This window comes from Hydra vulgaris, chromosome 03 (genome assembly GCF_038396675.1).
Source record: "Hydra vulgaris chromosome 03, alternate assembly HydraT2T_AEP".
Lineage (NCBI taxonomy): Eukaryota > Metazoa > Cnidaria > Hydrozoa > Anthoathecata > Hydridae > Hydra > Hydra vulgaris.
In genome coordinates, this window is record NC_088922.1 from 37,427,610 (window position 1) to 37,455,000 (window position 27,391).

Below are 27,391 nucleotides of genomic sequence, written 5' to 3' on the forward strand. Positions count from 1 at the left end.
AAATTTGTTGCAGATGATAACTTTTAATCAAACTTTTAACCAGAACTTTTTTAACGTATTTCCACCAACTGATTCGTCTATCGGCGGAAATAAGTTTATTAATGGAGATTACTCGAGCCTTATTTTTCTGCCGAAGAGGATCATGAACCCTATTTAGACACTACCACACCGATGACTTTGGCCTAGAAATGTTTCAAGTGGACTGTTTTAGTGTTTTATTTCCATATATTATTTATTTCATTAAGATTTATTATAAAGATTACTGTTGCTCACTGTTGGGCAGCGCTTTATATTTTTTTACCTCCCCCTCATAATGAGTATCGACATTTGGCGAATGAAAATTCGGAACAACCAAATTCAAAATTTATAATATTTTCATTCAAAACTTAGTTGGACCAGTATAAAACAGAAAGAATAATGTCACGATATCAAGACATTTATCACAGCAAAAAAATGACAATATATCAAAGGAGAAAGTCAAATTTTTCTACGTCTAATGACAAATAAAAACAACAACTAATCAGTAAAAAATATCAATATTTAAGAAGGCAGCTGTTTTTCCCTAGATCCAATTTTAAACTTTTCCTCTTTCTCCGTCAAAGTCTTCCATTTTCCAAGGACTACGCCTTCCTCTAATTGTTTAAGACGTTTTTCTTCTTTGATAAGAGCACGCTCGCGCACAAATTTCTCTTCAATTTTTTTATTCCAAGCATACACAGCTTGATTTTGCTCATGAAAAACTTGCACAAACTCTGGATTCCGTTTGCGAGTGTGACCATATAACCGTCGATTAAAATGACCACGATACATTTGGCCACGCCCTTCTAAAACACAGAAAATATTGTAATTAAGAAAAATTTATTCCAAAAATGCACTTGTTTCATGTAAAATTATACAAAATTATATTATGTAATATCAATTTAAAGTATTTTATTCATTTTTATATCGTTTGTTACTATAACTACCAATCAAAATACTTTTAATCTCAAATTACTAATCAAAATTTTATACTACTGTTATTATTTAAAGATAAAAACTCGATTGAGTGTAAAAAATATACATTGAGCAAAGCTTGCACATTTACTTGCATTTACTCTGAAAAAGACATCATTAATAATCTTGATGAAACCAAGAGTACTATTATTAAAGACACTGACATTAAAAGATAACGATTCCGTGTTTTCATTGATAAAAACAAAATTTAAAAAACATCTCTTTGTGAAATAATTTATTTTTGATTAGTTTAACTTGAGATCTATTTGACAAAATGGCAGAAAATAATAAAAGAAAACATTGTCATGAATAAATCTATAGTATAAATAATAACAAGACATTGTTATAAATAAATTTAGTTTTTTTTTTATTCTTGTTAAAAAAAGTTTCAACTTTTCGAAGCAACATTTTTTTTGATTTTTTAATTACTAATGAGACTTGTTTTGTTGATAAATTTTGTTAATAAATCTATAATCTATTATATATGTTGTAGTCTTTATAGCAAAAACACTTTGAAGAAATACAAAAAGGAAAAAATATCAAACATCAATTTAAAATTATTTTGTTTTTGGATATTCAGAACATGTTTAAAAATAAAAATGTACTTCTCTTTTTAGATTTTTAATATATTATATCGGCATATAACAAAAAAATAAAATAAAACTTACTTTATTACTAAACTCGATATTCGATAAAAGGGGAAGGTTGCATAAGATGAGCAGGTTCATAAGATGTTATACCCTAATTTACGGGTAGACTACTGATTTTTTTTTTTTTTTTTGCCAATTAATTTGGTTAAGTATATTCATACAAGTTTGACTGTGTTATTTATTTTAATTTCTTGGTTGTATAGTTAATATCCTTATCATCCCCGTTATAATTTTTTATTATTCAATATTTTGTAATTTCGTCAGAACGAAACAAGATCATCAAAAATTTATTATATCCTCAATATTTTATGCTTATCTACTGCTAATTCCATGGGTTATATGAGATAACACATAAGCTGTTGCCATGCTATTTAAATTATGGTAGTACTCGGTGAAGTTGCTTAAGATGATATGTTTTGAGACGCACAAGATGAGATGCGGCTTTTTATTAAGAAAAGCGCGTTTTTTAAAGTTATTCTTCACGTAGCTTTATTTTGGTATTTCAAGAGCGGCAGTTTTTTAAAAAAATAATATCGCAAATTTTTTAGAGATAGGAAAGATTTGTTTGTTTTTTTAATGGTTGAGATAATTAATTTTTACTTTAGTATAGACCTTAAAGATACTATTTTATTTAACTTTTTTTTGTGATTATTTTTTTTTTATTTTGATTTTTTTTTAATTAAAAACAGCTCATCTTAGGAAACTGGTTTCTTAAGGGGGCTCACCCCTGTCAAAATAGCAAAAAAATAATTTTTTTTGAAATTTTTGATTTTTCATGTTTCAAGTGTAAAAATTAACGAGGAATCTGATTTTGAATTAAAATTTTCAAAAAAAACACATAAGTATGTCTATTTCTTGATTATTTGATCATAGTCAAAAATAACCTTCTTAGCAACGTCCATAGCAACAATTTTATTTTCTCTTTTCCACTTATCTACAACACCTTTTTCTTAAAAGTTAATCTTATTTGATTAATCTGAGTCTGTGAAGTATTAATTTTTTAAAAAGAAAAGAAAATTTAAAGGAAATCAATACACAAGCAAATAACAATTCGTGTCCATGCAATCTGAACTATTAAATTATATTCCAAGTACTTCAGCATCATTACCAAAGACAAGATCGTTTACTAAGCTGTCAAGCCATGCTATTTCTCAGCCTTTAAATGATGGTATTACTGGAAATAGAATTTTGGATATGTTTAATTTATCAAACTTAATTTCAGTTCTTGGTTGTCCTCAATGTAAATAAAGTTCATGTTTAAAGTTAAGTTAAAGTTTAAAACATTGATAAGCAAGTAAAATGACTGTAAAATGTTTTTGCCAATGGGAGCATTCATTTTGGACATCAAAAAAACTGCCATTTATGTCACGAGGGTTTGATATAAACTACAGAATAGTATACTCAATGCGTAGAAGTGGTCAAGGCTTTGCTGATATTAATCGCTTTAATGCACTTATGAATTTTCCACCACGATTTACATCAAATAACTATAACAAGATTGTTTTTAAGTTAAAAAAAAGTGTTAAGTTTATTGCCACTCAAACTATGGATGATGCAGCTCAAGAACTAAAAGAGTTATCCAAAAATCAATCACAGAATAATTTTTATGATATACCTGTGTCATTTGATGGCACCTGACAAAGACAAGGATTTTTATCGCTAAATGGAACAGTAAGTTGCATTTCAACTTACTGTTTCATTTTAACTTTAACATTGGAGCTAAAGCTGTTATTAATTGGTATGAAAGACTAAATATTGTTCCAGGATTTTATACCAATCTTGGGTGTGATAAAATCAATACCAAAAGGATTAAAAATTCAATAAAACATAATAAAGTTAAAAATGTTCTACGTCGTCGTCAAATTAGAGGACAAAAAAAAAAAAAAAAAAGGATGATAAAAAAAAGCAAAATAAAGGAAAAACCTATAAAACAGGATTATTTTGAAGTTAATTTTAAAGATGTTGCTTTTTATTTTATTTAGTTTTTTTATTCTGGATATGCTGTTTTCTTATTTTTAGTTATATATCGTTTTTTTGATAAAAAATGTTTTTCATGTGATATAGTCTTTTTATATAAAATTATAGATAATGTAGATGTTGTATAAATTTCCATTATCAAAACACCTTTTTAATTGATTTTATTATGCTTAGAATTGAAAAGGTTTAAAATATAATATCTTACTATAACTCTTTTTTCAAAATGGTTTACGTTTTGCTTATTTTCTCAGATTGCATTTTTTCCGAATTTAATAGAATTTGGAAATGTGGTAACTTTGGTTCTATTATAGCTTTTGAGCTGATATTTTCACACAACACGCATAATAGATTGTTTCATGCAATAAACCAAAAGTTTGATTTAAATATTTTATATTGTCTGTGATTAACTTGTCTAAAGTTCAATTTTATGCTGAAAATATAGAAAAATATTGCTAATTTTTTAAGAACTCAAAAAGTCATTCTTCCCGAAATAATATTTCACTTTTTTTTGGTTTATTGCATGCATCTAATGTAAATAAATAATGTTAGAAATTTTTATTGAAAAATAGTGTACCAACCCAAGGGAGTTAGCTTTCCAAATTTCAAGAATTTATGACGTATAAAAGAATTTATACCATTTTGAATTTGTAACCATGGCAACAGCTGACATTTTTTAAAAATGAAAACATATTTTTTTTAAATACTATTATAATATCCTTTCCAATGAATACCCTAAAAATCTTATAAGCTTGGAAGTTGTCGAAATATTTTTGAGGGGGGTGAACCCCCTTAAGATGAGATGATTGGGTTGAAATAACTCGATTTTTGGTATAAAGATTTTTTTTAAATGAACTATTCATTTATATTCTATAAGAGAAAAGACTAAATTATGATAGTCTGCAAAAATAAATATAAATATCATAATATTTCGGCTACAAAAAGCAATGCACTGTTAATGTTAATGCTCAACTTATTCAACCTTCCCCTATTTCTATATCTTATAAAAAAAATTATTTAAACAAATTAATATATTTATGTAAATTATCTATATTTATAAACATTTATATAAATTATTCATATTTAACAGTAATACTACAAAACCTTTTGATCTAACAGAGAAAGGCAATAACGGTTTTTCTCGTAGCTCTTGGCCAATGCCATTTGGAGTATGCAAAGTCAACTCAACTTTTGTATTAAATACAGATGCAACAGAAAGCCACCCTAAACCATGCAAAACTAAGTCACAGGCATTGATATTAAGATTTTTTCCAATTACTTGATAGGTTTTTGGCAATAATCGAGGAAATTCTTTATAACGTAGTTCATTTCCAATTGGGACCTGCGAAATAAAAAAAATTAGATTTATTTTAATGAATGAACTTAAAAACAAACTAAAAAATAGTTAAATATTTTGTTTTACTTTTAAAAAAAATTAAAATTTTTCAATTAATTCAAAAAATTAAAATCATTTTTATTAGAATATATAACAAGACAATCCCCTTAACTTCAGTCAAAATTAACAAGTTAATACAAAAACAAGATCAACACCAGACCAAGGACGGATCCATAGGGGGAAAGGAGAAGATGGAAGTGAAACTTATATTTTATGAAAATATATTCATTTTTTGTATTTCTAAATATTTAATACAGCATGTTGTTTGAAAAAAAAAAGTAGTAAATTAAACAGGCTGTTTAAAAATGATATGAACTTTTAATAAAATTGTAAAATGCGATTTTTAAATCGGACAATATGGATAACAATATAATATGTAATTTCATAGATGCAGAGTATAAAATTAATAAAGAAAAAATTCTCAAAATGTATTAATGTTTTTTAGTTTTTTAATTTCAAACCAAAGTTATTTTTCATACAGAAAACTGAACACCAAAAAGTCATGAACCCAATGTTCATGTTTTATTATTGTCTATGCCATTGCAATATGTATAATTTTTTTTCTTGAATCTTTATTGCATTTTGATGCCTTCAAGATAAAAAAAAAAAGCAAACAACATGAAAAACAAAACAGTAAATTAACTGCAAGTAAGGTAAGTGAAGGTTGTATAGTAAATTATTTTGGCTTTCATGTTTTTATCATTAAATATATTTGTGTTGTTTGTGGCCTCTTTTTTTTCACAAATTCAAGATTAATCAACCTGTTTGGGTTAGATGGTTCTGAAAAACTATTTTTCCACAGTCACATTTCTTCTCTTGCATTTGTAGATCACAAGGTTAGTAAAGCCCACTTATTTTTATGAGTGACACATCACATTCACCATTTCAGTGATTTTGTATCTTCTTTCTTAGTAATTTTATAACTATCTTGTGGTTCCATCCATTGCCAATATTTGTATTCTTTCTGGTTCAATGTCATCAAGTATAGGTATAACGTTGAGTTCACAAGCAATATCTAAACTCATGAGCAGTAGCTTTCAAAAGTGGTCATGATACTTGATAAGTTTTCCTTTAATTTTTATTTTCCTGCTACCTTGAATTTGTAACCTTGAATTTGTAGAGTTAAAAACAAAGTTTCCATAATTTAATTTTTTGCCCTGTACCACTGAAAGTTGGTCTTATTTAGTTTTAAGTATTATGCGGAAGAGAATCTAATCTTGTCACTTTGAAAACAACTTTTTGATTTATGCTAGATAAATTAAATCAGCAATATTCAATTTTTAAGCATTGATATAGCTGTACTGCATAAGAGATTTACACAATGTCGTAATAATAATTTAACTGGGTGTCTAATTTATTTATGAAATCCTATAAAAATACTTGAATGTGAACTCTTCTACATCCTGTAAGTTCATAGAACATTTTTGTCACAGTTTTACAAAAGTGCTCAATAGAACTTTAATTTATTTACGAAATCCTAAAAAAACAAAAACAAATAAGAAATTAAAAAAATGAAAATATGTTTTTAATGCCAAAGAAAACCGTTATGCGTCAAGAAATAAAAAAATTGTTGACAAGAGTTTATACAATTGAAAAAAATGAAGATAAAGAATCTATAGAGGATTCTTAATAATTTAGTCTTATTATTCTATTGTTAAAAGAAGAATTAGAAAATCAAATACAAAAAGATAAGAAAAACTGGACAGAAAATGTAAAAAAGATGCCGAATTATTGTTTTTTATTGAATTTATTATTGAAGAAGGAAATGTCTGGTTATGAAAAAAATGGAACAAGATGCAATCCCTTGATGCACATTCACAATTGCTTACAATTACACTACTTTCAAAATTTCTTTTGTGGTAGGAAATAATAAAATGTCACGAATGTTACAACATATTCAACCTGTATCCAACTTTTCAGGAATAGACTTAAATAACTTGATACTTTTAATACTTTTTTTTAAAGTACAAAAGTAATAAGTACAGTACAAAAGTATCCAGTACAGTAGAGTGACAACAACATGCTTCAACATTAGGCGATAAACGCACTACACATATTATTAAAATGCCATAAAAATAGTGGGAAAAAAAAAAAAAAAGCATATACAACAAAAAAATTTAAACCAACCTCTAACACGTTATTGACAAACAGCTTTTCATACTTTACATCAGCGGATTCAATTACAGTTGGATGACATGGAACAGAAGGTGACATCATTACTGTAACAAATATTGATTCAGCTGACTAAATTTAAATATAAAAATAGTATAATTTCTCAAAATGTATACTCTATACAATAGCCAGAAAATATGCTTTTCAAAGTACAATGGTAACATTTTGCAAAACAAACTTCAATTATATATACACTCTTATAGAGATACATACATTACATAAATTAGAAACATATATGCATTTATATATATATATATATATATATATATATATATATATATATATATATATATATATATATATATATATATATACTATATATATACTATATATATATTTTTAGAAAATTCTATATTCAATTAAAGTACCGTGGTAAGCATCCATAAGTAAGGTGGCCATTGATTTTTTTCCAAAAAAAATTTGCAAAAAATATGGGATTTTTGCTAAAAATACGGGACATTTGCTAAAAAAAATTTTTTGTAAATATATTGAAGCAAAAAATAGTTTTTAATTTATTTTTCGAAATTTTAAATTTGGCAATTATTTTTAAAAAAATTACTCAACATTTTCAGATATAATTTATTTCTTAATAAATGACAAAAGTGTATTTAAGTATAAAAATTGAGATTGCATAACCTTATTGTACTGCAAACAAAATTTTTTTGTTTAATTTAAATTTAAAATTTAATTTAATGGCTGAGAAATTCAGTAGTAACTGTGACTTTTTTTAAAAAATCAAATTTTAAAAATAAATTCACTTTTATTTTAAATATTTTTCTTTTGAAATAACATTATTAAGGAAAGAAACATCCTTAATTAGATTATAAAAATGTAAGCATTTTAATTTAGAATTGTATTTAATAGTTGTCAATGAACTAATTGTCTCAAATCAAGTCAATTTTTGTTATCATCCCAGATCTGATTAATTATCAAAAACAATCACTCAACTTCTGCTGATGAACGAGCCAAACAAAATGCAAACTAAGCTAATTTTTCTAAATTTGTTAAAGGTGTTGAATTTTCTCTAAAATTTATGAAAATCTTAACCCAAATGCTTTCTGGTGAAAGTTTTAAGTTTGACCAGCTTGATAAATTTTGTATAACATAATCATGCATTAAGCCATATTCATCAAATAGCAAATCAACATTAATAATATTACTAAACTTCTCTCCATATCTTTTCTTAACATATTGAGTTGATAATTCGATATCATTCCAATCAGAATATTTATTCATTATCACCCATATAAAAACTTGTGAACCGTCTATTGAATTTTCCCATAACTTAATATAATTGATTATAGTTTCATAAAAATCATTTTCGTAGATTCACTTAGCTTTTGAAATTCAGGTTTGGTATCAGTAGATAGAAATTTTACTATTCATCATTTTTCCTTTCAATATTTTCATTTGATTTGCTGCTTGTTGTAGATGATGAACTTGTTGTAGATGATGATTCAATAAGTTTTATTGAACCATTGAAATTTTTAAGCTGATTTGCAATAAATAACATCCAAAATTTATTTTCACTGTTGTCAAAAAAAGATTTGGTAACTGGTGGACACTTTGTTAACAATGCAAAGTAATCCTTCAAAGGATTGTAAGACTCAATTAAACAAAAAATTGCAGGTTGAAGTGTTAAAAAGCATGTGCTTGAATGGTTTAACAAAGGTTTATAATATGAATCAACTTCATCACAAAACTGTTTGAATTTTTCTGTTCTCACAGTGTAAATGTTAGAATGTTTATAAATTTCAACGACGATTGCTTCAATATCAATATCAAGCGTATCACATCCTGCATTTAAAGCATTATGTGCTGTATGAGCCATACATCCATTTCCAACAATTTCTCTTTTTAAATCATTTTAAAGCTTATGCCAGACATTATTGACACCATTACGATTGACACCACCAAAATCTAAAAATTGTATTGTCAACTGTGAATACAACTACTTTTTTCTTTAAATTTTGTTTTTCAACTATTTCTAAAATTAAATTAAAAATTGTTGTTGAGTGTTCATTTGGAATTGTTTGGAGTGAAATTTTTTTGTTAAGAACACCAATTTATGGATTAAAGAATCTTACAATTACAGGCAACATTTTGATGCTCTGATGATTGGAAGTATCTGTTACGAGAGCTATAAAATTAGCCTTTTCTAGTTCACATCAATAAATGGTGCAATTACTTGTGTTATGACAGCAGCTGTTTTAGTTTTTCTAAGTGCAAACTTTTTTTCAAAAAAATTTCATACTAATTCTGAAGTACAATCATTAGAACAAAATGACAAATAATGCTTAGCAGTATGATATGCAAATGTTGCTTCCTTAGCAGCAATTTTAAGATCATTATTTGATGCATCTATTTTTTTTAAAATTCATTTACTTACATTTGATGATCCAGCAGCAATTGACAACTTATGGTTTTTAGTATTAGTATGTTGAACAATATCATTTCGACCTTCAAATTCAACTGAAATTTCTGCTGAACATAAATTGCAATACACTTTACTGTCGTTTCCGACCACTTTTTTAATAAATTCAAATTCAGTTGCATATTTGTCACTCCATTGAGCTTTTTGTTTCTTATTCTCAAACATGATGCTATAAGATCTTAATTGTGTGTTATAACAATCTTAATTGTGTGTTTTTTACTTACTATCTTGTTTAATATATTAATCTTATTTAGGAATCACAAATATAAATTTAAGTATTAAAATAAATAACTTCTTTTCACTTTAAAAAACTTTCAACACAGGTTGAGATAATACGACGAAATTGAAAATTCGAAAGAAATTTGACGGCATCATAAATTGCAAATTTGTTTTTAAAAAAACACGTTAAAATTTTCATTAAAAATTAAAAAGTAAAATTTGTACTAAATAATTCAAAAATACGGAATAAATGTGGTCAAATAAAGGACACGGGAGTTTTTATAAAAATACAGGACTGTCCCAGCTTAATACTCACAGATGGCCACTTTATCCATAAGATAAAATTCAAATCAAAGAATATATATATATATTTTTCTTTGATTAGAATTTAATCTTATGGATGCTCACCATGGTACTTTTATGGTCACAGTTTTACAAAAGTTTTTAATAGAACAACACTCTCTAAATTATTTAACAGATTAATCAAAGACTTTCAAACTGTTGAATCATTTAAAATCAATGTATTATTCCTTTCTAACTACAGTATTAAAATTGTACTCAACAGAAATCACTCTTCTTCAGTAACATTCTATCCTTAGTCCAGTGCATTTCAGCATTTTCAGTAACATTTGTGGTACCACTCCATGGTCCAGTGTTGTTTCTCATCTGTATTAATGACCTTCCTGATAGTCTTACCTAGAATGTGGTTGTTTTTTTTGTCAATGACACAAATATATATTACAATCTTGGAAAAAAGTCATCACATTTTAATAGTTTAGAACAGGCAGACAATCTTGAATATAGAATGTTTCTAAAACCTAAAAAAAACTCAGTTAACTGCTAATAGCTATTGTAATATTTATTTATTGGTGAATGCATTACTATTACCGAGTTCCATACTTTATGTCTTCTTTGATTAATATTTACTTCTAATCTCTCATAGAAACTATAAAAACAACCCATTGCAAAGTCAGTATCTGCTAAGGTTGCCTTTCTTTGTCATGCTACTCAGAAGTAAACTCTTTACCTAACTTTATTCTTGCAACAATCGTATTGTTATATAAGTGTTCAAGGTTAAAATTATGCTATATCTGTCTCATTGATATCCTATAACTTTTCACTTTATCCCTAACAATCAAACAATCTTCTCTTTCAGTAGTTTTTCGCTTTCTTCAAGACTTGACTTTCTGTTTATTAAATTTTCACACCAAAGTCTGGAGACAATCTTTTAAACTGTGAATTCACCACATCTGACTTCTTCGCAAACACTATGCAAAGCCCAATCTACATCAGTGTAATTGAATTATTCTACTTTTAAGAAAGTCTGAAACAAGCTTTTTTCTAAACTGGCAATTATGAGTTTTAAATGATAAAGATAAAACTTAATAATAAAATACTATGAGTGTAAATCTCTAGCAAAATAATGGTTAAATTTTGGTAGAAGCAGAACCTAAAGCATTTACTTCTACCATTTTTGTCATTTAAGTATATTTTTCTAAGGTATATAAAATTATTAAAACATTTATTTTAAAGAAAATAGTGAATTTAAAAAGAAAAATTTTTTTCTTTTTAAAGAATCCTGAGGCCTTTAAAGAATCTTGAGGGCCACACTTTTTTTTTTTCTTTTTTTCTTTATTTCTCTTTGATTTTAATTAGTGAAATAGTGACAATATATTAAGTGTTAAATATTTAAACCAAAAATTAAAAAATTAGAAGCTACAATCAACATCATTTTAACTTAATAAAAAAATATAGTTTTTTTTTAAGTTAATTTTTAGCACTTTTGCAGATAAGTAAAATTTCAACTTTTTTTGTTTGTTTTAATAAAGAAATTAGTGTAATTGTTACTTTATATTTAAAAAAAAAAACTTAAAAATAATTGATACAACATTTAGTTTTATTGAATAAAAAAAATCACACTGTTCCATTTTTTTAAAGGACTCGGTATACACACATATGTATAAACTAAATGCTTATGTATAAATATAATGCTAATATATGCAAATGTATGTATTTTATGCACATACAGATAAAAACTGTTGTTTAAAACTATCAAAATATAGATTGAAATGAGATATAAAATAAATAATACCTTGGCTAATTGGATGTTTGCAGAATCACTTTCTATTTTAGAAATCTAATAATTTAAGAAAATACTTTTAAAAAAATGTTCCAAAACCTATTAGTCATTAACTTATAACAAAATTTCCAATTTAAAGTAAAATTTTGGAATAATAGCAAATAATTGATATCTGGGTATATTGAAAATAATTTACCTATATACTAATTACTCATTATTAATTTAAAAAAAAATCATCTTCATCATATTCATAATCATCATCATCATGGGTCTAAATTTAACAGCTCTGTATATTGCAAGATCTGACCAGCTTGTTAATGATTATTTCAGATCTGGCAAGATCTAAATAAAAATAAATTGAATCCAGGCCTCATAAGTGGGCCTAGATTAAATTTTTTTGAATCCAGGTCCACCATTGAGGTGATCTAGGCTTGACCTGCTAAATCCCCAGTGAATAAATTTACTTACAGAGTTGTAATCAAGTCTTGCTAAACCTCCAATAAATAAACAACTACCAGGTTGGAGAAGGAAAGTTCGAGGGACAATCCATAGTTCAGGATACAATTTATGCATTTCTTCAACTGTTAAAAATTGAAGTAACTGAAATTTTTAAAATAAAAATAACATTTACATAATCATCTTTATTAAAATATTCATAAAAGACAAAGTAATATCTAGCTGGTCTATAAAATTGATTATTGTAGTAAACAAAAAAAAAGGTATACTTGTGAACTATTGTATACACCAGGTGTGTCATAAATAAAGCACTGTTTTTTTTCTTTAAATAACTCTTCTTCGTCTACTAACTCTACTTTCTTTTCTTTTAGTGCATTTGAGCTCTCAATCAATTTCAATTCAGGTGTTAATTCAGGCTTGTTTACACCAAGAAATTCTAGAAAATTTCCATCAAAACTGTATTCTTTTTCTACCTTTAAAAGATTAAACATGAAACAAGTGATAAAACATTTACTTAAAAGGACAATGAATCACCCTTCTCCCCAACCATTAACACAGTGCTTTTATCTTGAGTAGCATATCATAGTCCGTATTTTGAAATAAGTAAACTTGTAAATAAGTAAACTTGTAAAGATAAGATTAAATTAAAAGATAAAATTAAAATAAAAGAGTGAGAACCCTTGCTCTTACCAAAAATCTGCTGAATTGAAATACCATAAGAATTTAAAAAAATAAAAGAAAAGAATACCTCCCATGGACCTTTTTTAAGACGATCTTGTAATCTCCATAGCCTTCTCATTGATATATCCGAACGAAGTAGACTAACAGTTGTGACAGGAGTATAATGAACAATAGCTTGGGGAGGTAGTCTCTTAGACATATGAACATTAAGCATATTTTGCAGCAAATTATAAAGACTTGATTTACCCACATTGGTGCAACCAACTAAATATATATCCATATCAACCTCTCTATGTTTACTTATTTTTTTAACGAGGGTCTCTAATCCAAAACCAGTTTTTGCACTAATTAGGCATATATCTCGAAAGTTACAACCCTCAAGACCTCGCTGAAAACAAATATGCTTCAGAAGGTCTTTCATTCTTTCTAATTGCACTTCCCCTTTAACGCCATGTTCTTTTGGAAAACGATCAATCTTATTTCCTACAATTATAATTCTTTTTCGTTTACCAATATAAGAAAGAACTTTATCCATCAAAGTACCTTCAATGTCAAACATATCAACAACATACAAGATTAATGAACTAGTACTTCTAATATGCATAAGTTGATCAATTATTTCATTGTTTGGAAGAGGGGAAGATAATCTGTTATTGTAATGGCGCAATTTAAAACAACTAACACATTGAAGTCTATGCAGCTGATTCTGTTTAATCGATTCCAAAAACTTTTCTTTAACTAGGAACCCATTTTTAAGTGGTTCTGAAGTCTGGAGAATAGAACCACAAGAGGAACATTTTGGTGGAAGTTTCTCAAATTCATTTGGCCGAACTGTTAAAATCAATTTATGCGGTTTTAGTTGATCAATTTCTTCAGTTTCAAATTTAGCTAAATAAATTCTTTGGGTATAATTAGAAACAACTGTTTTTACACATATTCTTGTTATATGAAATGGTTCATCTAGAAATGCGACAATAGATGAGTTTCTCAATAAAATTTTATTTTGCAAACAGGATCTAGATAATTTGAACACATTTTGGGAAAACATGACATATACCAAAGAACATACTAAAAACAGTTTTAAAAAGGTTTAATTTGTAAAACATATGCAGCATTATGTATACCTAATATTTTGAATAATCACATCATTGTTATATAAATAATACTTGTAATAAATTTAATATTCATTATTGCAAAATATAATTTAAAATATTGTAACATATTTATTTAAAAACAGTTAAAAAATTTTTAATTAAATACGTAATTGTTAGTCAAACTATTTATGTAAACAAGAGTAAAAAAGCCCTAAAAAAATAAGAAAATCTAATAAAATATAAAATTTTAACATTTTAAATAGTAAGTAATAATATTTAAAATAAAAAGTAGAAATAATAAACTAAACAGAATTAAGAATAAAACTAAAAACATATCTAAAGTTGATTTTATATAAAAAATATTTTATGAAACAATACTGTATTTCCCCACACACCCTGCCATAGTAATAATAGTTTATTTCTTCAGGTCAAAAAATTCATTAATTGAACTTTTAGTTCAGTTTTTTTTTAAATTTGAACAAAAACTTAGACCAGCAGAAACCTTTAAATGCATATGGTTAAAATCCCAAATTTCTTTTTATCTCAATTTTCTGATTCCTCCCATCTATAAGAACGAAGATGACTACAAATAGTTTGAACTAAACATATACTAAGCATGTGTAAAAAGTTTTTAGAATGTGTGATTTTTTATCAAGTTTATTTTCAATTAAAATAGATATTTAAATTTCCAATCTTTTATGCTTTTCAATGTTTTGTCATCAAAAAAAAATATATATAAAAGTTTCAAAGAATAATAATTAAACCTTATATCAACATGGTTTGTAATTTAAAACACCAACAAGTGTTTTAGTTTAAAACATGAACATGAACATGCAGTTTAAAACATCAACATGGTTTATAGTTTGAAACATCAAAATTGTTTATAGTTTTTAAACATTAACAAAGTTTATAGGTAAATAAAAAGCGCATAAAAAAAAAGTAATTATAATTGAAGAATTTAAAAGTTCCTCAGCACTGGGCTAAGACAACTGGTCAAATCTATTTGTCATAATAAGTTTATAACTTATGAAATAATCAATAAAATCAGTTGATTAAAAATAAAATAAAAAAGAATCAAGGTATTTGTTTTACACACAAATAAAATATCAAACAAAAAACAATAAAATGAAAATTTATTTATTTATTATCAAAACATGAATAGATACAATTCATATGAAATATATGCTTTTAATACACAAGTGAAAATAATTAACAAGCTTGGAATCGTGACATTTTAAAAACATTCATCATACTAACCACAAATTTGTTTGAAAATTTCAAATTAGAAAAATTTTAATCTATTTTAAAATATAGATAAAATCTATACAAAAAAAAAAAAAAAAAAAAAAATTCCAGACTTACAGGGTCAAAGATGAAAACTTTCAATTAAAATAATTCACTTTTCAATAATTCTATTGACTACAATTCAATTATACAAATGACTAATATATATTAAAATAACTAAGCATGAAAAATAATAGTAAATAAACATAAAAATATGTAAATAATTTATTTTATGAAAAACATCCTTCAGAATAACTTATAACAGTTTATCTTTAGGTCATGAAGTAAAACCACCTATAATATTTGTAAACAGTATGCTAATTCATAATAAATAGTATGCAGCTCATAGTAATTGTATTCAAAAACTAAATGCAGCTTAGCTACACAACCTAATGCAGAACTGTGTAGTAAACACTTTGCAATTGCTACATAGCAAATGTGATGCCAGTATATGTTAGGTTTGGCATATATTATATTTCAGGTGTTGAATTGGGCATAGTATGCCAGCTTTAGCATATATTTTTCTTTAAGTGTTGAAATGAGAATATTTAACAATATTTTTACAAATCAAAAATTAGCTAAAAGTTTTTAGATGAAATTGTCAAAACTTTATTGCTTGCAGTTGTTGTTTGCATGTAAAAGTCTTTTTGCTCTTCTCTCTCGCGTAGAAATTCAGCCTCCAACATCTAAAAGAAAAAAAGGACTTTTACAAGAACATAAAAAATTTAATTTTAGCTTACCATCTAAATTTCCAAAAAGTTTAAAGTATATTTTTTTTCACATTAACAAAAAACTTTTATATAATAGTTTATCATTTTATTTTGGAAAAAAACAAAAACAAAAAAAAAAAAACCTTCTTTTTGGGAACTAAGTTATCTTTCCATTCTTGAAGTTCTGCATTGTATTTCATATCTCTTTCTTTGAGCTTTTCGCTTTCACTTTGAACTAACATGTGACGTTTTTCATTCTAAATGGTAAAATTTTTAGATCCAAATCAAAAATAAACAGCTCATATAAACAGAATTTCACTGATGATAAAAACTCTAAACCTTGTTTTACATAATTAAATAATAGACTACATTTTATTAGTATTAATACAAAACGATGCTCTAATGTTTACTTGTAAAACTTTTAGTTCACCAAGTTCCTCCTCAGAAGATTGCTTTAATTCAGACTCTTCCGCTATATGTCTCATGGTCATGCGATTTAAATCATCAGCATGTTGTTTTCGAATAGCATCTTCAAACTAAATGAGAATTTTTTTTTTCAATTCAGTGAATAGGATAATAAACGAAAAACTTTAATTTTAATAACATTAAAACATATTTGATAAAAGTAAATAAATTTCTATTTTTTTACTATAGTTAAATTAAATTATAAAAACTATGAAGTATTGTTATTATTTTTTGTAGTAATGAAAATAAGATGTAATTTATTTTAGATTGCAATTAGTTAGAAGAAAAATCTTTTTTTTTTTTGAATTTGTCTGTCTTTTACAATATTTTCTTCAAATATTAACTCTTACTTTTTGAGAAAAGTTTTTTAAAAACTTCATTGAAAGCTGAACCTTTATTTGAAGTGTGATAACAATAACTAATTTTTTATTAACAAATCAAAACATGTTGGTAAAATGTTGTTTTTATTAATAAATCTAACCAAAACAAGTTTTTATTATCAAGTTTAATCAAAACATGTTGTTATTCACTAAACAATGTTGTTATTCACTAATAATACAAAACTGAAACAATAAAATAATATGCTCAGAATTTATTTATCTATACAGCAGCATCCAAAAGTTTGCGGACAGGCAAAAAAAAATTTAATTTTACTAATATTTTAGCGCATAGGCCACTAAAGCCATCATATTATATACCAATTAAAAGGTTTTCAGGTTAACAACTATGTTTTGAACAAATAATGATTATTTAATTAATATTTTAAAATTGATTTACAAAATAACGATTTTTGATACATTCAAAAGTTTGCAGACAAACTAAAACTTTTAACATTTTCCCCACAAAATTGCTAACATACTGATTTATTTTATAAAATCAAGGAAATGTGGGACTCAATTCCCATAGACATTTGCATTAATTTAGTTGACTCATAGATGCCTCATTGATACCCAGCCATTCTTGATTGTAAAGGATATCCTACAAAATACTAATATGATTTTGCTTTTATATAAATTTGTGATCAAAAGTTGTTGAAAAAATTATACTATTAAAAAAAAAAAGCTTTGTTCACAAATTTTTTGAACTTATCAAAAATCATTGATTTCTATACCAATTTTAAAATGTAAATTATTATTCGTTCAAAACATAATTGTAAACTTGAAAACCTTTTGATTGGTATATATATGTTGGATTTAGTGATGTATGTGCTGAAATATTAGACTTGGGCCCTACTGTATACATAAAAAAGGAGGTGATTATTTTAACAAAATTACATGGATAAAAAATTACATAAAAAACATTTTTATAATAAAATTTTAAAGCATACACAAATCCCCTCTAATAAATATTACACTATTTATCTACCTATATAAATAGTTCAAACAAATTCTTTTACCTTCTATTAATACTTGTTCAATTCCTATTTTAAGTAATATATCAACATAAAAAAATGTGGATCGATTTTTCTTTATACAAACATTAATCAGTTTAAGTACCTCTTTTAGTTTTTCTTTCTCTCCAGCATTTAAGCCAACAATTACAATAGCCAATGATTCCCTTCTATTTCTTTCAGAGCGCAGTTGCTTTTTTTTAGCCTGCAATTTGGTTCTTAGCTCATTTCGTTGAATCTTGGGCAAGCGCTTACGCTCAAGATCCTGTCTATGTTTCAAATCATCTTCTTTCATTTTGTATAAACGATTATGTTGATCGCACTCCTGTAAAATAATGTAAACATAATTAAGATTTTTCTTAGTGATATTCTTATACTGCTTCAACAAACATCAGCAGAATTAACAATATGGATATGTATTCAAATTAATAACTTTTAGTGCATAATGTTAGAAAACTAGAACACAATACTATTGTAAAATAAAAACTTTTAAATTTATACACACATGAAAATGTTTCATTTTTCAATTTTGTTTTTTAATTTTGTTTTTTATTTATTTGTCAAATATGTTTTTTAGGCCTAAAAAGGTCTAAAATATATTATGAGACTTAACAAGATTTTTTGTTAAAACTTGTGTTAAAACATAAAGTACAAAAATATGTAAATTTGCATGTCTGGAAAACGTTTTGGATATCCAGAAAAACTAAAAGTTCAGAAAAATATCCGGAATTCCGAAAATATCCATAAAAAGATAATCCCTGAAGTTACTGTAAAAGATAAACACTTCATTTAAAAACATCAATGAAGATTATAATTTAAACAAAAAGAAAACAATGTAATTAAAATAATGTGCAGTATAAGCAAAAATTATCTCTAAGTCAGTATGTTGTATCTATTCTAATATTGTAAGGATAATTACATAGCACTTTTCTTTACTAAAAATATTTTAAACTTACAACTATAATACAATTCTTAAATATATACTCTTTCTTCAAGATTAGAAGTGCTTTAAGGATTGCAATGGATTTTCTTCAGTGAATACTGTCATCTTTTCTGACTAGACACTATATATAATCTATCATCATATCAGTATCCTATTAGCCTTAATATCTATTTTCCATTTTTGCTATGTCCTAATGAAATCTCTCACCATACTCCCACCATGTCCTAATGAAACCTCTCACCATAATCACCAATGTTAAGAAAAAATCTAGGTTTGAATGCAACATTAATCTTTATGGGTATACAATAACCCAGTTTCTTGAATTTTTCAATAAGCTTTGCAACCAGTAGTTGTAAATAAGGTTCCACGCGATTTCCTAGGAATTCATGAACAACATCACAAAATGCACACCAAGCTTCTTTTTTATCTTTTGTCATTGCTCTTTTGAGTTTTTCTGAGTTCAACATTGATTTTAATTGGGGTTCAGGGTTAGGGTTAGGGCCAGGCTTAGGGTTAGGGTTAGAAAGAGTCGCAGCACTTTTTTCTATAAGAAAACGTAAATGAAAGTGTATGTAAATATCTAATGCACGTAAACTTCAAATTATGTAATGTTAAAACATAATAAAACATATATCAGGCTTTACAGTTTTAATTTCACTTAAAAATTGCATTGCAGCAACATCTCCTTAATTTTGATCTAAAGCATTTACTTCTGTTAAAAAAATTACACCGAAGTGCACCGATGCATCAGCATCATTCTTGATAACCATCTGTTGATGTTGATTGTTTTAAAAAATCGTTTTTTTTAATACTGTGTTACTATATTGAATATAAAAAATTATTATTATATTTTTTTATACAGTAAAAAAAAATTTTAAAAATCTAATTTTTTAAAACAATTGGCATTGGTCTTGGTAACTATTGGCTGATGCCAATGCATCGATGCACCCATAGTGGTTAGCACACAGAGTTTCTGAACAAAACAGTTGTGGTTCAAGTCCTACAACTGGTGACTTTTCTTTTTTTAATTTTTTTCAATTATTTTAAAATACAAAATACTTTTAAAGTTTTATAGATATTATGTACAAACATATGTAATGATATTACACACTGAGACTAACAAACAGAGAGATTTTTATGAAAGTTAAAATTCTAAAAACATCAAAAAACATATGCAATGATATTACACACTGAGACTAACAGAGAGATTTTTATAAAAGTTAAAATTCTAAAAACATCAAAAAACTAGAGGAAGTTTGTTGCGTATGTGTCATGATTGAGATACTTATGTTATTGATGTGCTCACGTAATTAGTACTAATAAACTGCGAATAGTCTGAAAAAAATTATGATCTGAAACTTAATAAAGAAAAAATTTAGTAAGACAGACCTGCAACTCCAAAAGGCGTTGGGGCAGAGGTTAAAAAAAAAAAAAAAAAAGAAAAAAAAAGAAAAGACCGTAGCTAGAAAAAATTTTTATTTTAACTATTAAAAGTCTTTTTTACTATACTTATATTTTTACTATAAATATATATAAACAATATATATAAAGCAATATGTTGTATGCAAATGTAAAAAATCCAATTATATAATGTTTTATACAGTTTTATAGGTCTGTAATATAAAACTTTTCTAATAATTACAAGTTTTTTTTTGCTCAAGCTATTTGAATTTTGGTATTTATGTTATTGTATTTTAAAAATTGATATGATTGAAAAACCACAAAACATATTGTCTCATCCAAGTGGAAAATTTGAAACTTCAATTTTAAATTTGCCCCTCTCTTGATAATTTCTAATTGCTAAATTTACATAAGCTTCTTCTTAGACTATTAAATATGATCGCAGCTTTTTTGTGAATCATTGAAGCCAAAATTTTTTTGCAACATCACTTTGTGTCAAAAAACCAACTAGAAATAAGATTTTGTTTAAATTTTTTAGGAAAAAGTCTTTTTATTAAAAATATATATAGAATATATTTTTATGGGATATTTTCTAATAAAGATTAAATATAGTATGTTCAAATGACTAAATATAGTAATATTACTATGTTATTTCTTTAAATCTATTTATTCATTACTATTGTAATAAATACAAACTCTTATACGTGAAATGATATATCTGTACCAGTTTTGTATCTTTTGTGCTATTGTATGCTCCATAACTAAAATTAATTAAAAAACTTAATATAGATGCAAAAGCAAACTTGACGTATAAAAGTTTTTTTTTGTCACAATTTGACGTCACTGTGCAAAAATTTTTTGGCTTAACTTTTAGATTAGTGTTTTATCGCTAAGGCCCCGTCTATGGCTTTTAATGCCCTAAAATCTTATTAGTTCTGCCATTTGTATAGCGTTATGTACAAACATCTGTAACTGTAAACTTCTTTAGCATATGTTGAGTTTGCAGGCAGCATCTGAAACAATCATGTATAATAAATCTATAAAATGAGAAAACTTTAAAATTTTATTTTAACAATTAGAAATCTTTTTTTGCTATATATATATATATTTTCTATAAATAAAAAAGAAAGATTTCAAAATTTATTATGCTGAGGGGAGGCCTCAACCCCCCCCCCCCCCTGAAATGATACTGATGACAGTGCACTAAACCGCTACGCTATCAATCATATGCATTTAGGAGAAAAACAAACCTAATTGTAAATCTCTTATAAACTCTACCTATGTGGAAAAGATGCGCATGTTTTTTTTACTCTTAAAGCAATTTTTTAGAATTAATTATTTTACTAAAAAATATTGATGTAAATAAGAAATAGGTATAGAAATGATCGGTGTGGAATAGATAAGTATAGAATAGAATAATTATAGAAGTATATAGATTTGGTAAAGACTAAATATATAAGGAAAAAGTATAGAAAAGGACAGTGTGGAAAAGACTTACAAAGGCCTGTATTTCTACGGGTCCAGTCAGCTAGTATTTTATTATTGTTGTTTATCTTTTTTTTTCAAAGTTTCATAAAATATGGGTATCAATGCATACATAAACTGAATTGTATAGTCCCAGTGTCTTTATTTAAGTCCCAGTGAGTAGTGGACTTAAAAAAAGACATCCTTGTCCCTTGCTCACAGTGGAGTGCCCATACATTTACTGATTTAGTATGGATAGGCACAATAAAGTGTACATACATTGACTGAAGGTTTGGGTTTTGGCAAGCATTCTTTTAAATTAAAAAGAAAAGTATTTCAACACTTATTTTAATAGAGTTTATAAATTAATATATATATATTTTTTCAACATCTTCGCTTCCAACAAGGCTCCAAGCAACCACTATTAGAGTTGGAAGTTACTGGAAGAGAAAAGATGAAGTTTATAAAGCAAGATAATTGACAGACAACTTAAAGGATTGCAAATAATATGAATCAGAAAATTATATGAATCAGGAAATAAAGATGAAGGAAGCAAATTCTAAAGAACTGATGTTCTAGGAAAAAAACTAGACAAATAAGAGTTTTTGGACCACTTAGGAACAGTCACAGAAAAAGGATGAAACGTAACTCAATGAAAAGTAAAATGGAAATTAATTTTTGTGTTACTTTTCATTCAATTTTTCAAAAGTAGATAGCACAAGAGACGCTAGCTCTTTAGAGCAGTGCCCATTATAGTATTTATAGTAAAGAGAAAGAGAAGCAACATTATGACGATGTGATAATGCTTGGAGGTTGGCTGCAAGAGCAGGTCCAGCTATGTTTATAATGAGTTTTTGCACCTTGTCTAAAAGAGAATGGGCATCATTGTAAGATCCACACCAGATATGGCAACAGTATTCCATACAAGGACGGATTTGAGATTTATAATGATAAAGAATAGAATCCGGAGTAAGAAAGTGTCGAGCGCGATAAAGAGATGCAACCTTAGCAGATGCTAATTTTGCAATGGATTTGATATATGGTTTCCAAGAAAGATCGGAAGTAAGAATTAATCCTAGAAGATGAAAGGTAGATGACTTATCAAGTACATTACCGTTCATAAATATAAGAAGATCTCAATTATTGCGATAACGATTGGCTGAAAAGAAATGGTTTTATCTAAACTGAAGTTCACCAGCCACTGTGCGTCCCATGCTGTATTAGAAGTGAGACCCTTTTCAAGCTCAATATAACAATTAAGAATATTAACTAATATAAATATAATAATATCAACTAATATTAACTAATATAATAATAATAATAATAACAATATCAACTAATATAACAAATAATATAATTTACATAACAAATTATTCAATTGAATAAAACTAGGTTTTTAGGCGAAATAGTCAAAATAAATAACAACAAATATACGCATACAATTAGAAAAAAATTTGTTGTACACACGTACAAATAATGCTTATTCTAACTAAATAGAGCGTTGAGTATTTGATGAACCATACCTTTACTGCTTTAATTATTTTATGACAAAAAAATATTTTAACTCGTATTTCCAGAAAACTATTAAGATGTCTGGAAAAAAAAAAGTTATATTAATATCTGGTATAACTTAAACAATGTTTGCTTGCAGCCTTGTTAAAAGTGGACTAGTTTTATAAACTTTCTATATCTAAGTTCTCAATTTTAAATACGAGTTGCATTCACTGGAGATGTAAAAAAAAGGTACAATGAAGTTTTATTATTAAACAAATCCTTCTATTATTAGACTAATACCTTTATTATAAGATAACGCTTTTTATTTGAAAAATTATAATTTTATACTTAACTTACTTTTAAATGACGATTAGACATTTGAGTTCTTTGTAGAAAAAACGTTTCTTTAAGTTGGCTCTTTGTCAATTGATGCTTTTGGTAAATTCTTCGTTGTTCCATTTCCCATTCATCTGACTTCCATGCTATAAACAAACATTGATATACAATTAAACATAATTAGTGATTTTATCTGAAACAACTTTTTGATTTTTTCTTGTTAAGCAATCTTTAAAAAAAATAACAAATTCTTCATTTTTATAAATTTTTAAGTGAAAAAGAAAATTTAAAGTATTTTTGCCTAGATGTTTAAATGTTTTTCCAATTGATTTGTTACATGATTTTTAAATTAATGAAAGTCAACACAGTGGTTGGATAAGTAAATAAAAATTACTTGAGTCATAACTTCATAACAAGAGGGTCTAATAATATATTTCCTTAAAATATATTATTAAAAAATAATACAAAAAATAAAGAGTTTAATTCATAATAAGATGTTCCATTTATGTAAGAGACTCAAGTTTAAATCAAATTGTTTTATATGAAATATATAAACTTATGTCAAATAAAAATATATAAACCTTTGATAAGGTTGTGCTTTTTGTTTAAAAAGTTCATCTCAGTCTCAAAGATAATTTTATGATTTTCATCAACTTTTCTTTGGTGAAATTCTTCACACTCTGAAGCTTGTTTCGATAAAAACTCCCTTTCCTTTAAAATGTGAAAAAAAAAACGCCACATGATTTAAGAAAATAGTAATAATAATATATAAATACAATATATAACTACATATTTAAAAAAAAACTTAAAAACAACAATTTTCAAAAATTTCTTTTTGCATTTTAAATAATTTTTTTTTTCTTTTTACAATAAAAAAACTTTTAAAAATGCTTATATACATGGCATTGTTTATATCACTTTTAAGGTGCTCATTTATTTATTAAAAACTTTTTTTGATGAGATTTAAAAAGCATAGGTACTTTTATATTTTATTAATAAAATTTGTATTTTACTAGTGAATGTTTTGAAAAAAGACAATTACAGTAAAATTTGACAACATGAATCATTGTGTTACTGTTACTTGTTATGCAAATATTTAGTAAAGATCTTTCAATATTTTGACCTATCATATCTCAACAATTGGGACAAACACCTACAACCTTGCCAAACATTTTTTTTTAGTTTATTATCTCTGCATATAAAATTTTTGATTATTAAAGAATTAAAGCAGATGTAATTAATAAATTTATTGTTTCATATGATTTTGAAAACTTATTTACAAATATTCTATTTAAGGAAGCCATCAACACGGCAACCATTTTATTCTTTAAAAATAAAACTTGCTAAAACATTCATCTAAAACTCAGTTTAAAAGATTAATTAATGCTGATGGGTAAAGGCTGATACTGATGCATCGACAGCAGCGCTAAATTTAAATTTGTACTCTTTACTTTTTTACTGATAGGTAATTTAGGATTATTTTCAAATATAATCTTAATGGCACATTCTAATGTTTTTCTAAAAAAGTTTTTTTAATTTAAACCTTCTGATTTTAAACTTCTTTTTTTGTATTGTTTGGATCAATAAGTCATATAATTGTTGTTCCAAGTTATAAGGAGACACTAAAAAAGTGGGGGGTACCAGATAAAAATCAGTTCAATAAATATTTTGAATGGTTTAATGGTTGCAGATATGCCAATATAAGAGATAAGGCTTATACATTGCATTTATGTTTTTGACATAATTTTGTGCTGGCATACAATATAGAGACACAAAAATAAAAATAAAAACTGGTGTTCTCTAAACAATTGATATCGACCAATCATTACCAAAGCCAATACCAAAGCATTGGTGCACCTCTAATATTTTCATTGGATTTCATGAATAAACATGGTTTAATTATTCCTTGTTACAAATTTAGGCTTATAGTTTTTAGCTTATAGTGTTTGACTAAAAACATAAAATTATTAATACTTGGCTGGGATTTGATTAAAAAATTGTTCACTTATATTGAAAAACTGTTTTTATAAAACTAATACTTACGATGAATAAAATGTTTTTGCTTTGAAGATTTAAGAAGATTTGGAAGCCTTCCAAAGCTACTTAAATATGATACTATCTTTTTTGGACTGGCAGAGATGCCAGTTAATGACATTTTATAAATAGGATAAATGATAAAGGATCCCACATATATAAGCATTTAAATTTATCTATTAATTGGTTTTGGATACTGTACAAACTAGTATCCGAACACAAATATACATATATATATATATATATATATATATATATATATATATATATATATATATATATATATATATATATATATATATATATATATATATATATATTATATATATATATATACTATAGCATATTTATGTAACAAATTGTTACCATATTTTTGTTACATTAATTAGGAATTTTCAGAAAAAAAAGAAAAAAAACGAAGAACGATGAAAGATTGCTGCCCCATGCCAAACCCTCAGCCGATGTATCAGCACTCCGCTGCGAGTCAGACTATTTGTCAGTTGATGTATGTACTGAAGCCCTATGCAGCAGGCTATTTCAGTATGATGTTAGACTACTCCCCTAAACCAGCAGTATAAGATATATTTATATACATATATATATATATATATATATATATATATATATATATATATATATATATATATATATTATATATATATATATATACAGCCCTCGGAATTAGGGTCAGCAATGCTGACCTAACTGGCGACCTAGAACTGTTTGAGGTCGGCAAAAAATTGCTGACCTCATTTTTCCTAATTCCGAGGGTTATATATATAATATATATATATATATATATATATATATATATATATATATATATATATATATATATATATATATATATATATATATATATATATTAGTTTGCTCCAAAAAAATTAAAGTTTTAATAGTTGTGCTCCCTTTTTCCCAATATTTTTATGATTATGAAACAAGACAACAACTTTTTTTATTTTTATACTTTAGTTTAGCCTTGCCAACAAGCCATTGAAAAGTACAAAAATGTCAAAAATTTTACTTTTTTCGAAATTATTCAAATAATCAATTACAAATATTGTATATCAGTCCTGAAATGATTTCCTGAGGGTTTATAGTTCATAAAATTAAAATGCTTACTTGTACTACAAACAACAAGAGATGTGCACTACATTAATAACCCAAAATTAAGCCAGAGAATCACGCAAAATTGTCTTCTTGAAGTTTGAATATCCTGTCAAATCTGTCTCTTTGTATTTTGTCTGTACTTTGTCCTTTGTAATTGTTCCAGCCAAATCTGTGATGAGCTTGACTGCTCTCTCAGCTATTTCATTAATAACTCTGCAATTGTGAAACATCGCAGCTTCATTATATACTGCATCAGTCACCCATAGTGCCAGTGGCAAGTTTATCCAGCTAGTGTTGACATGCAAGAGCCTGAACAGCTGCCAAGACTTTGCACATTTTTGGAGTGTTGTATAACAGTGCTATCTCATCAGTGAGATATCACAGATGTCTGTTATGTGCTGTCATAGCTGCTTGTGCCATGGCTGGATCAAAACTTTTATACCAAAACTTTTATACCATGAGGTCATTCCACAACTGCAGATCATTCACTGATGCATCTACAGCCGAACGTGCTGAAAGCCATGTCTTAATGTAGAAAATGGCATTGAGCAATGCAATGCCACACAACTAGTCTATTTTACCTTGGTTACAATTCAGCTGCTCACTGAATG

The 27,391-nt window shown here is 26.2% G+C and overlaps 2 protein-coding genes across 2 annotated transcripts in view; both read right to left on the reverse strand.

Moving 5' to 3' along the window:
- Positions 1-464: 464 nt before the first annotated feature.
- Positions 465-14,177, reverse strand: LOC100199504 (nitric oxide-associated protein 1). Its single transcript, XM_065793105.1, has 7 exons — positions 13,123-14,177; positions 12,644-12,847; positions 12,387-12,518; positions 11,931-11,975; positions 7,141-7,257; positions 4,722-4,959; positions 465-824 (listed from the first exon to the last, which is right to left on the reverse strand). The coding sequence occupies exons 1-7, from the start codon at positions 14,101-14,103 to the stop codon at positions 541-543; spliced, it is 2,001 nt and encodes a 666-aa protein (XP_065649177.1). The 5' UTR covers positions 14,104-14,177; the 3' UTR covers positions 465-540.
- Positions 14,178-15,275: 1,098 nt separating this feature from the next.
- Positions 15,276-27,391, reverse strand: part of LOC100203101 (STE20-like serine/threonine-protein kinase) — a 76,680-nt gene continuing 64,564 nt past the window's right edge. Inside the window, exons 15-20 of the mRNA XM_065793106.1 lie at positions 24,218-24,347; positions 23,658-23,782; positions 18,105-18,323; positions 16,554-16,679; positions 16,287-16,400; positions 15,276-16,119 (exon numbers count right to left, since the gene is read on the reverse strand). Coding sequence (XP_065649178.1) covers positions 16,012-16,119; positions 16,287-16,400; positions 16,554-16,679; positions 18,105-18,323; positions 23,658-23,782; positions 24,218-24,347 — 822 coding nt within the window. The 3' untranslated portion in view covers positions 15,276-16,011. The remainder of the gene's footprint in view (positions 16,120-16,286; positions 16,401-16,553; positions 16,680-18,104; positions 18,324-23,657; positions 23,783-24,217; positions 24,348-27,391) is intronic.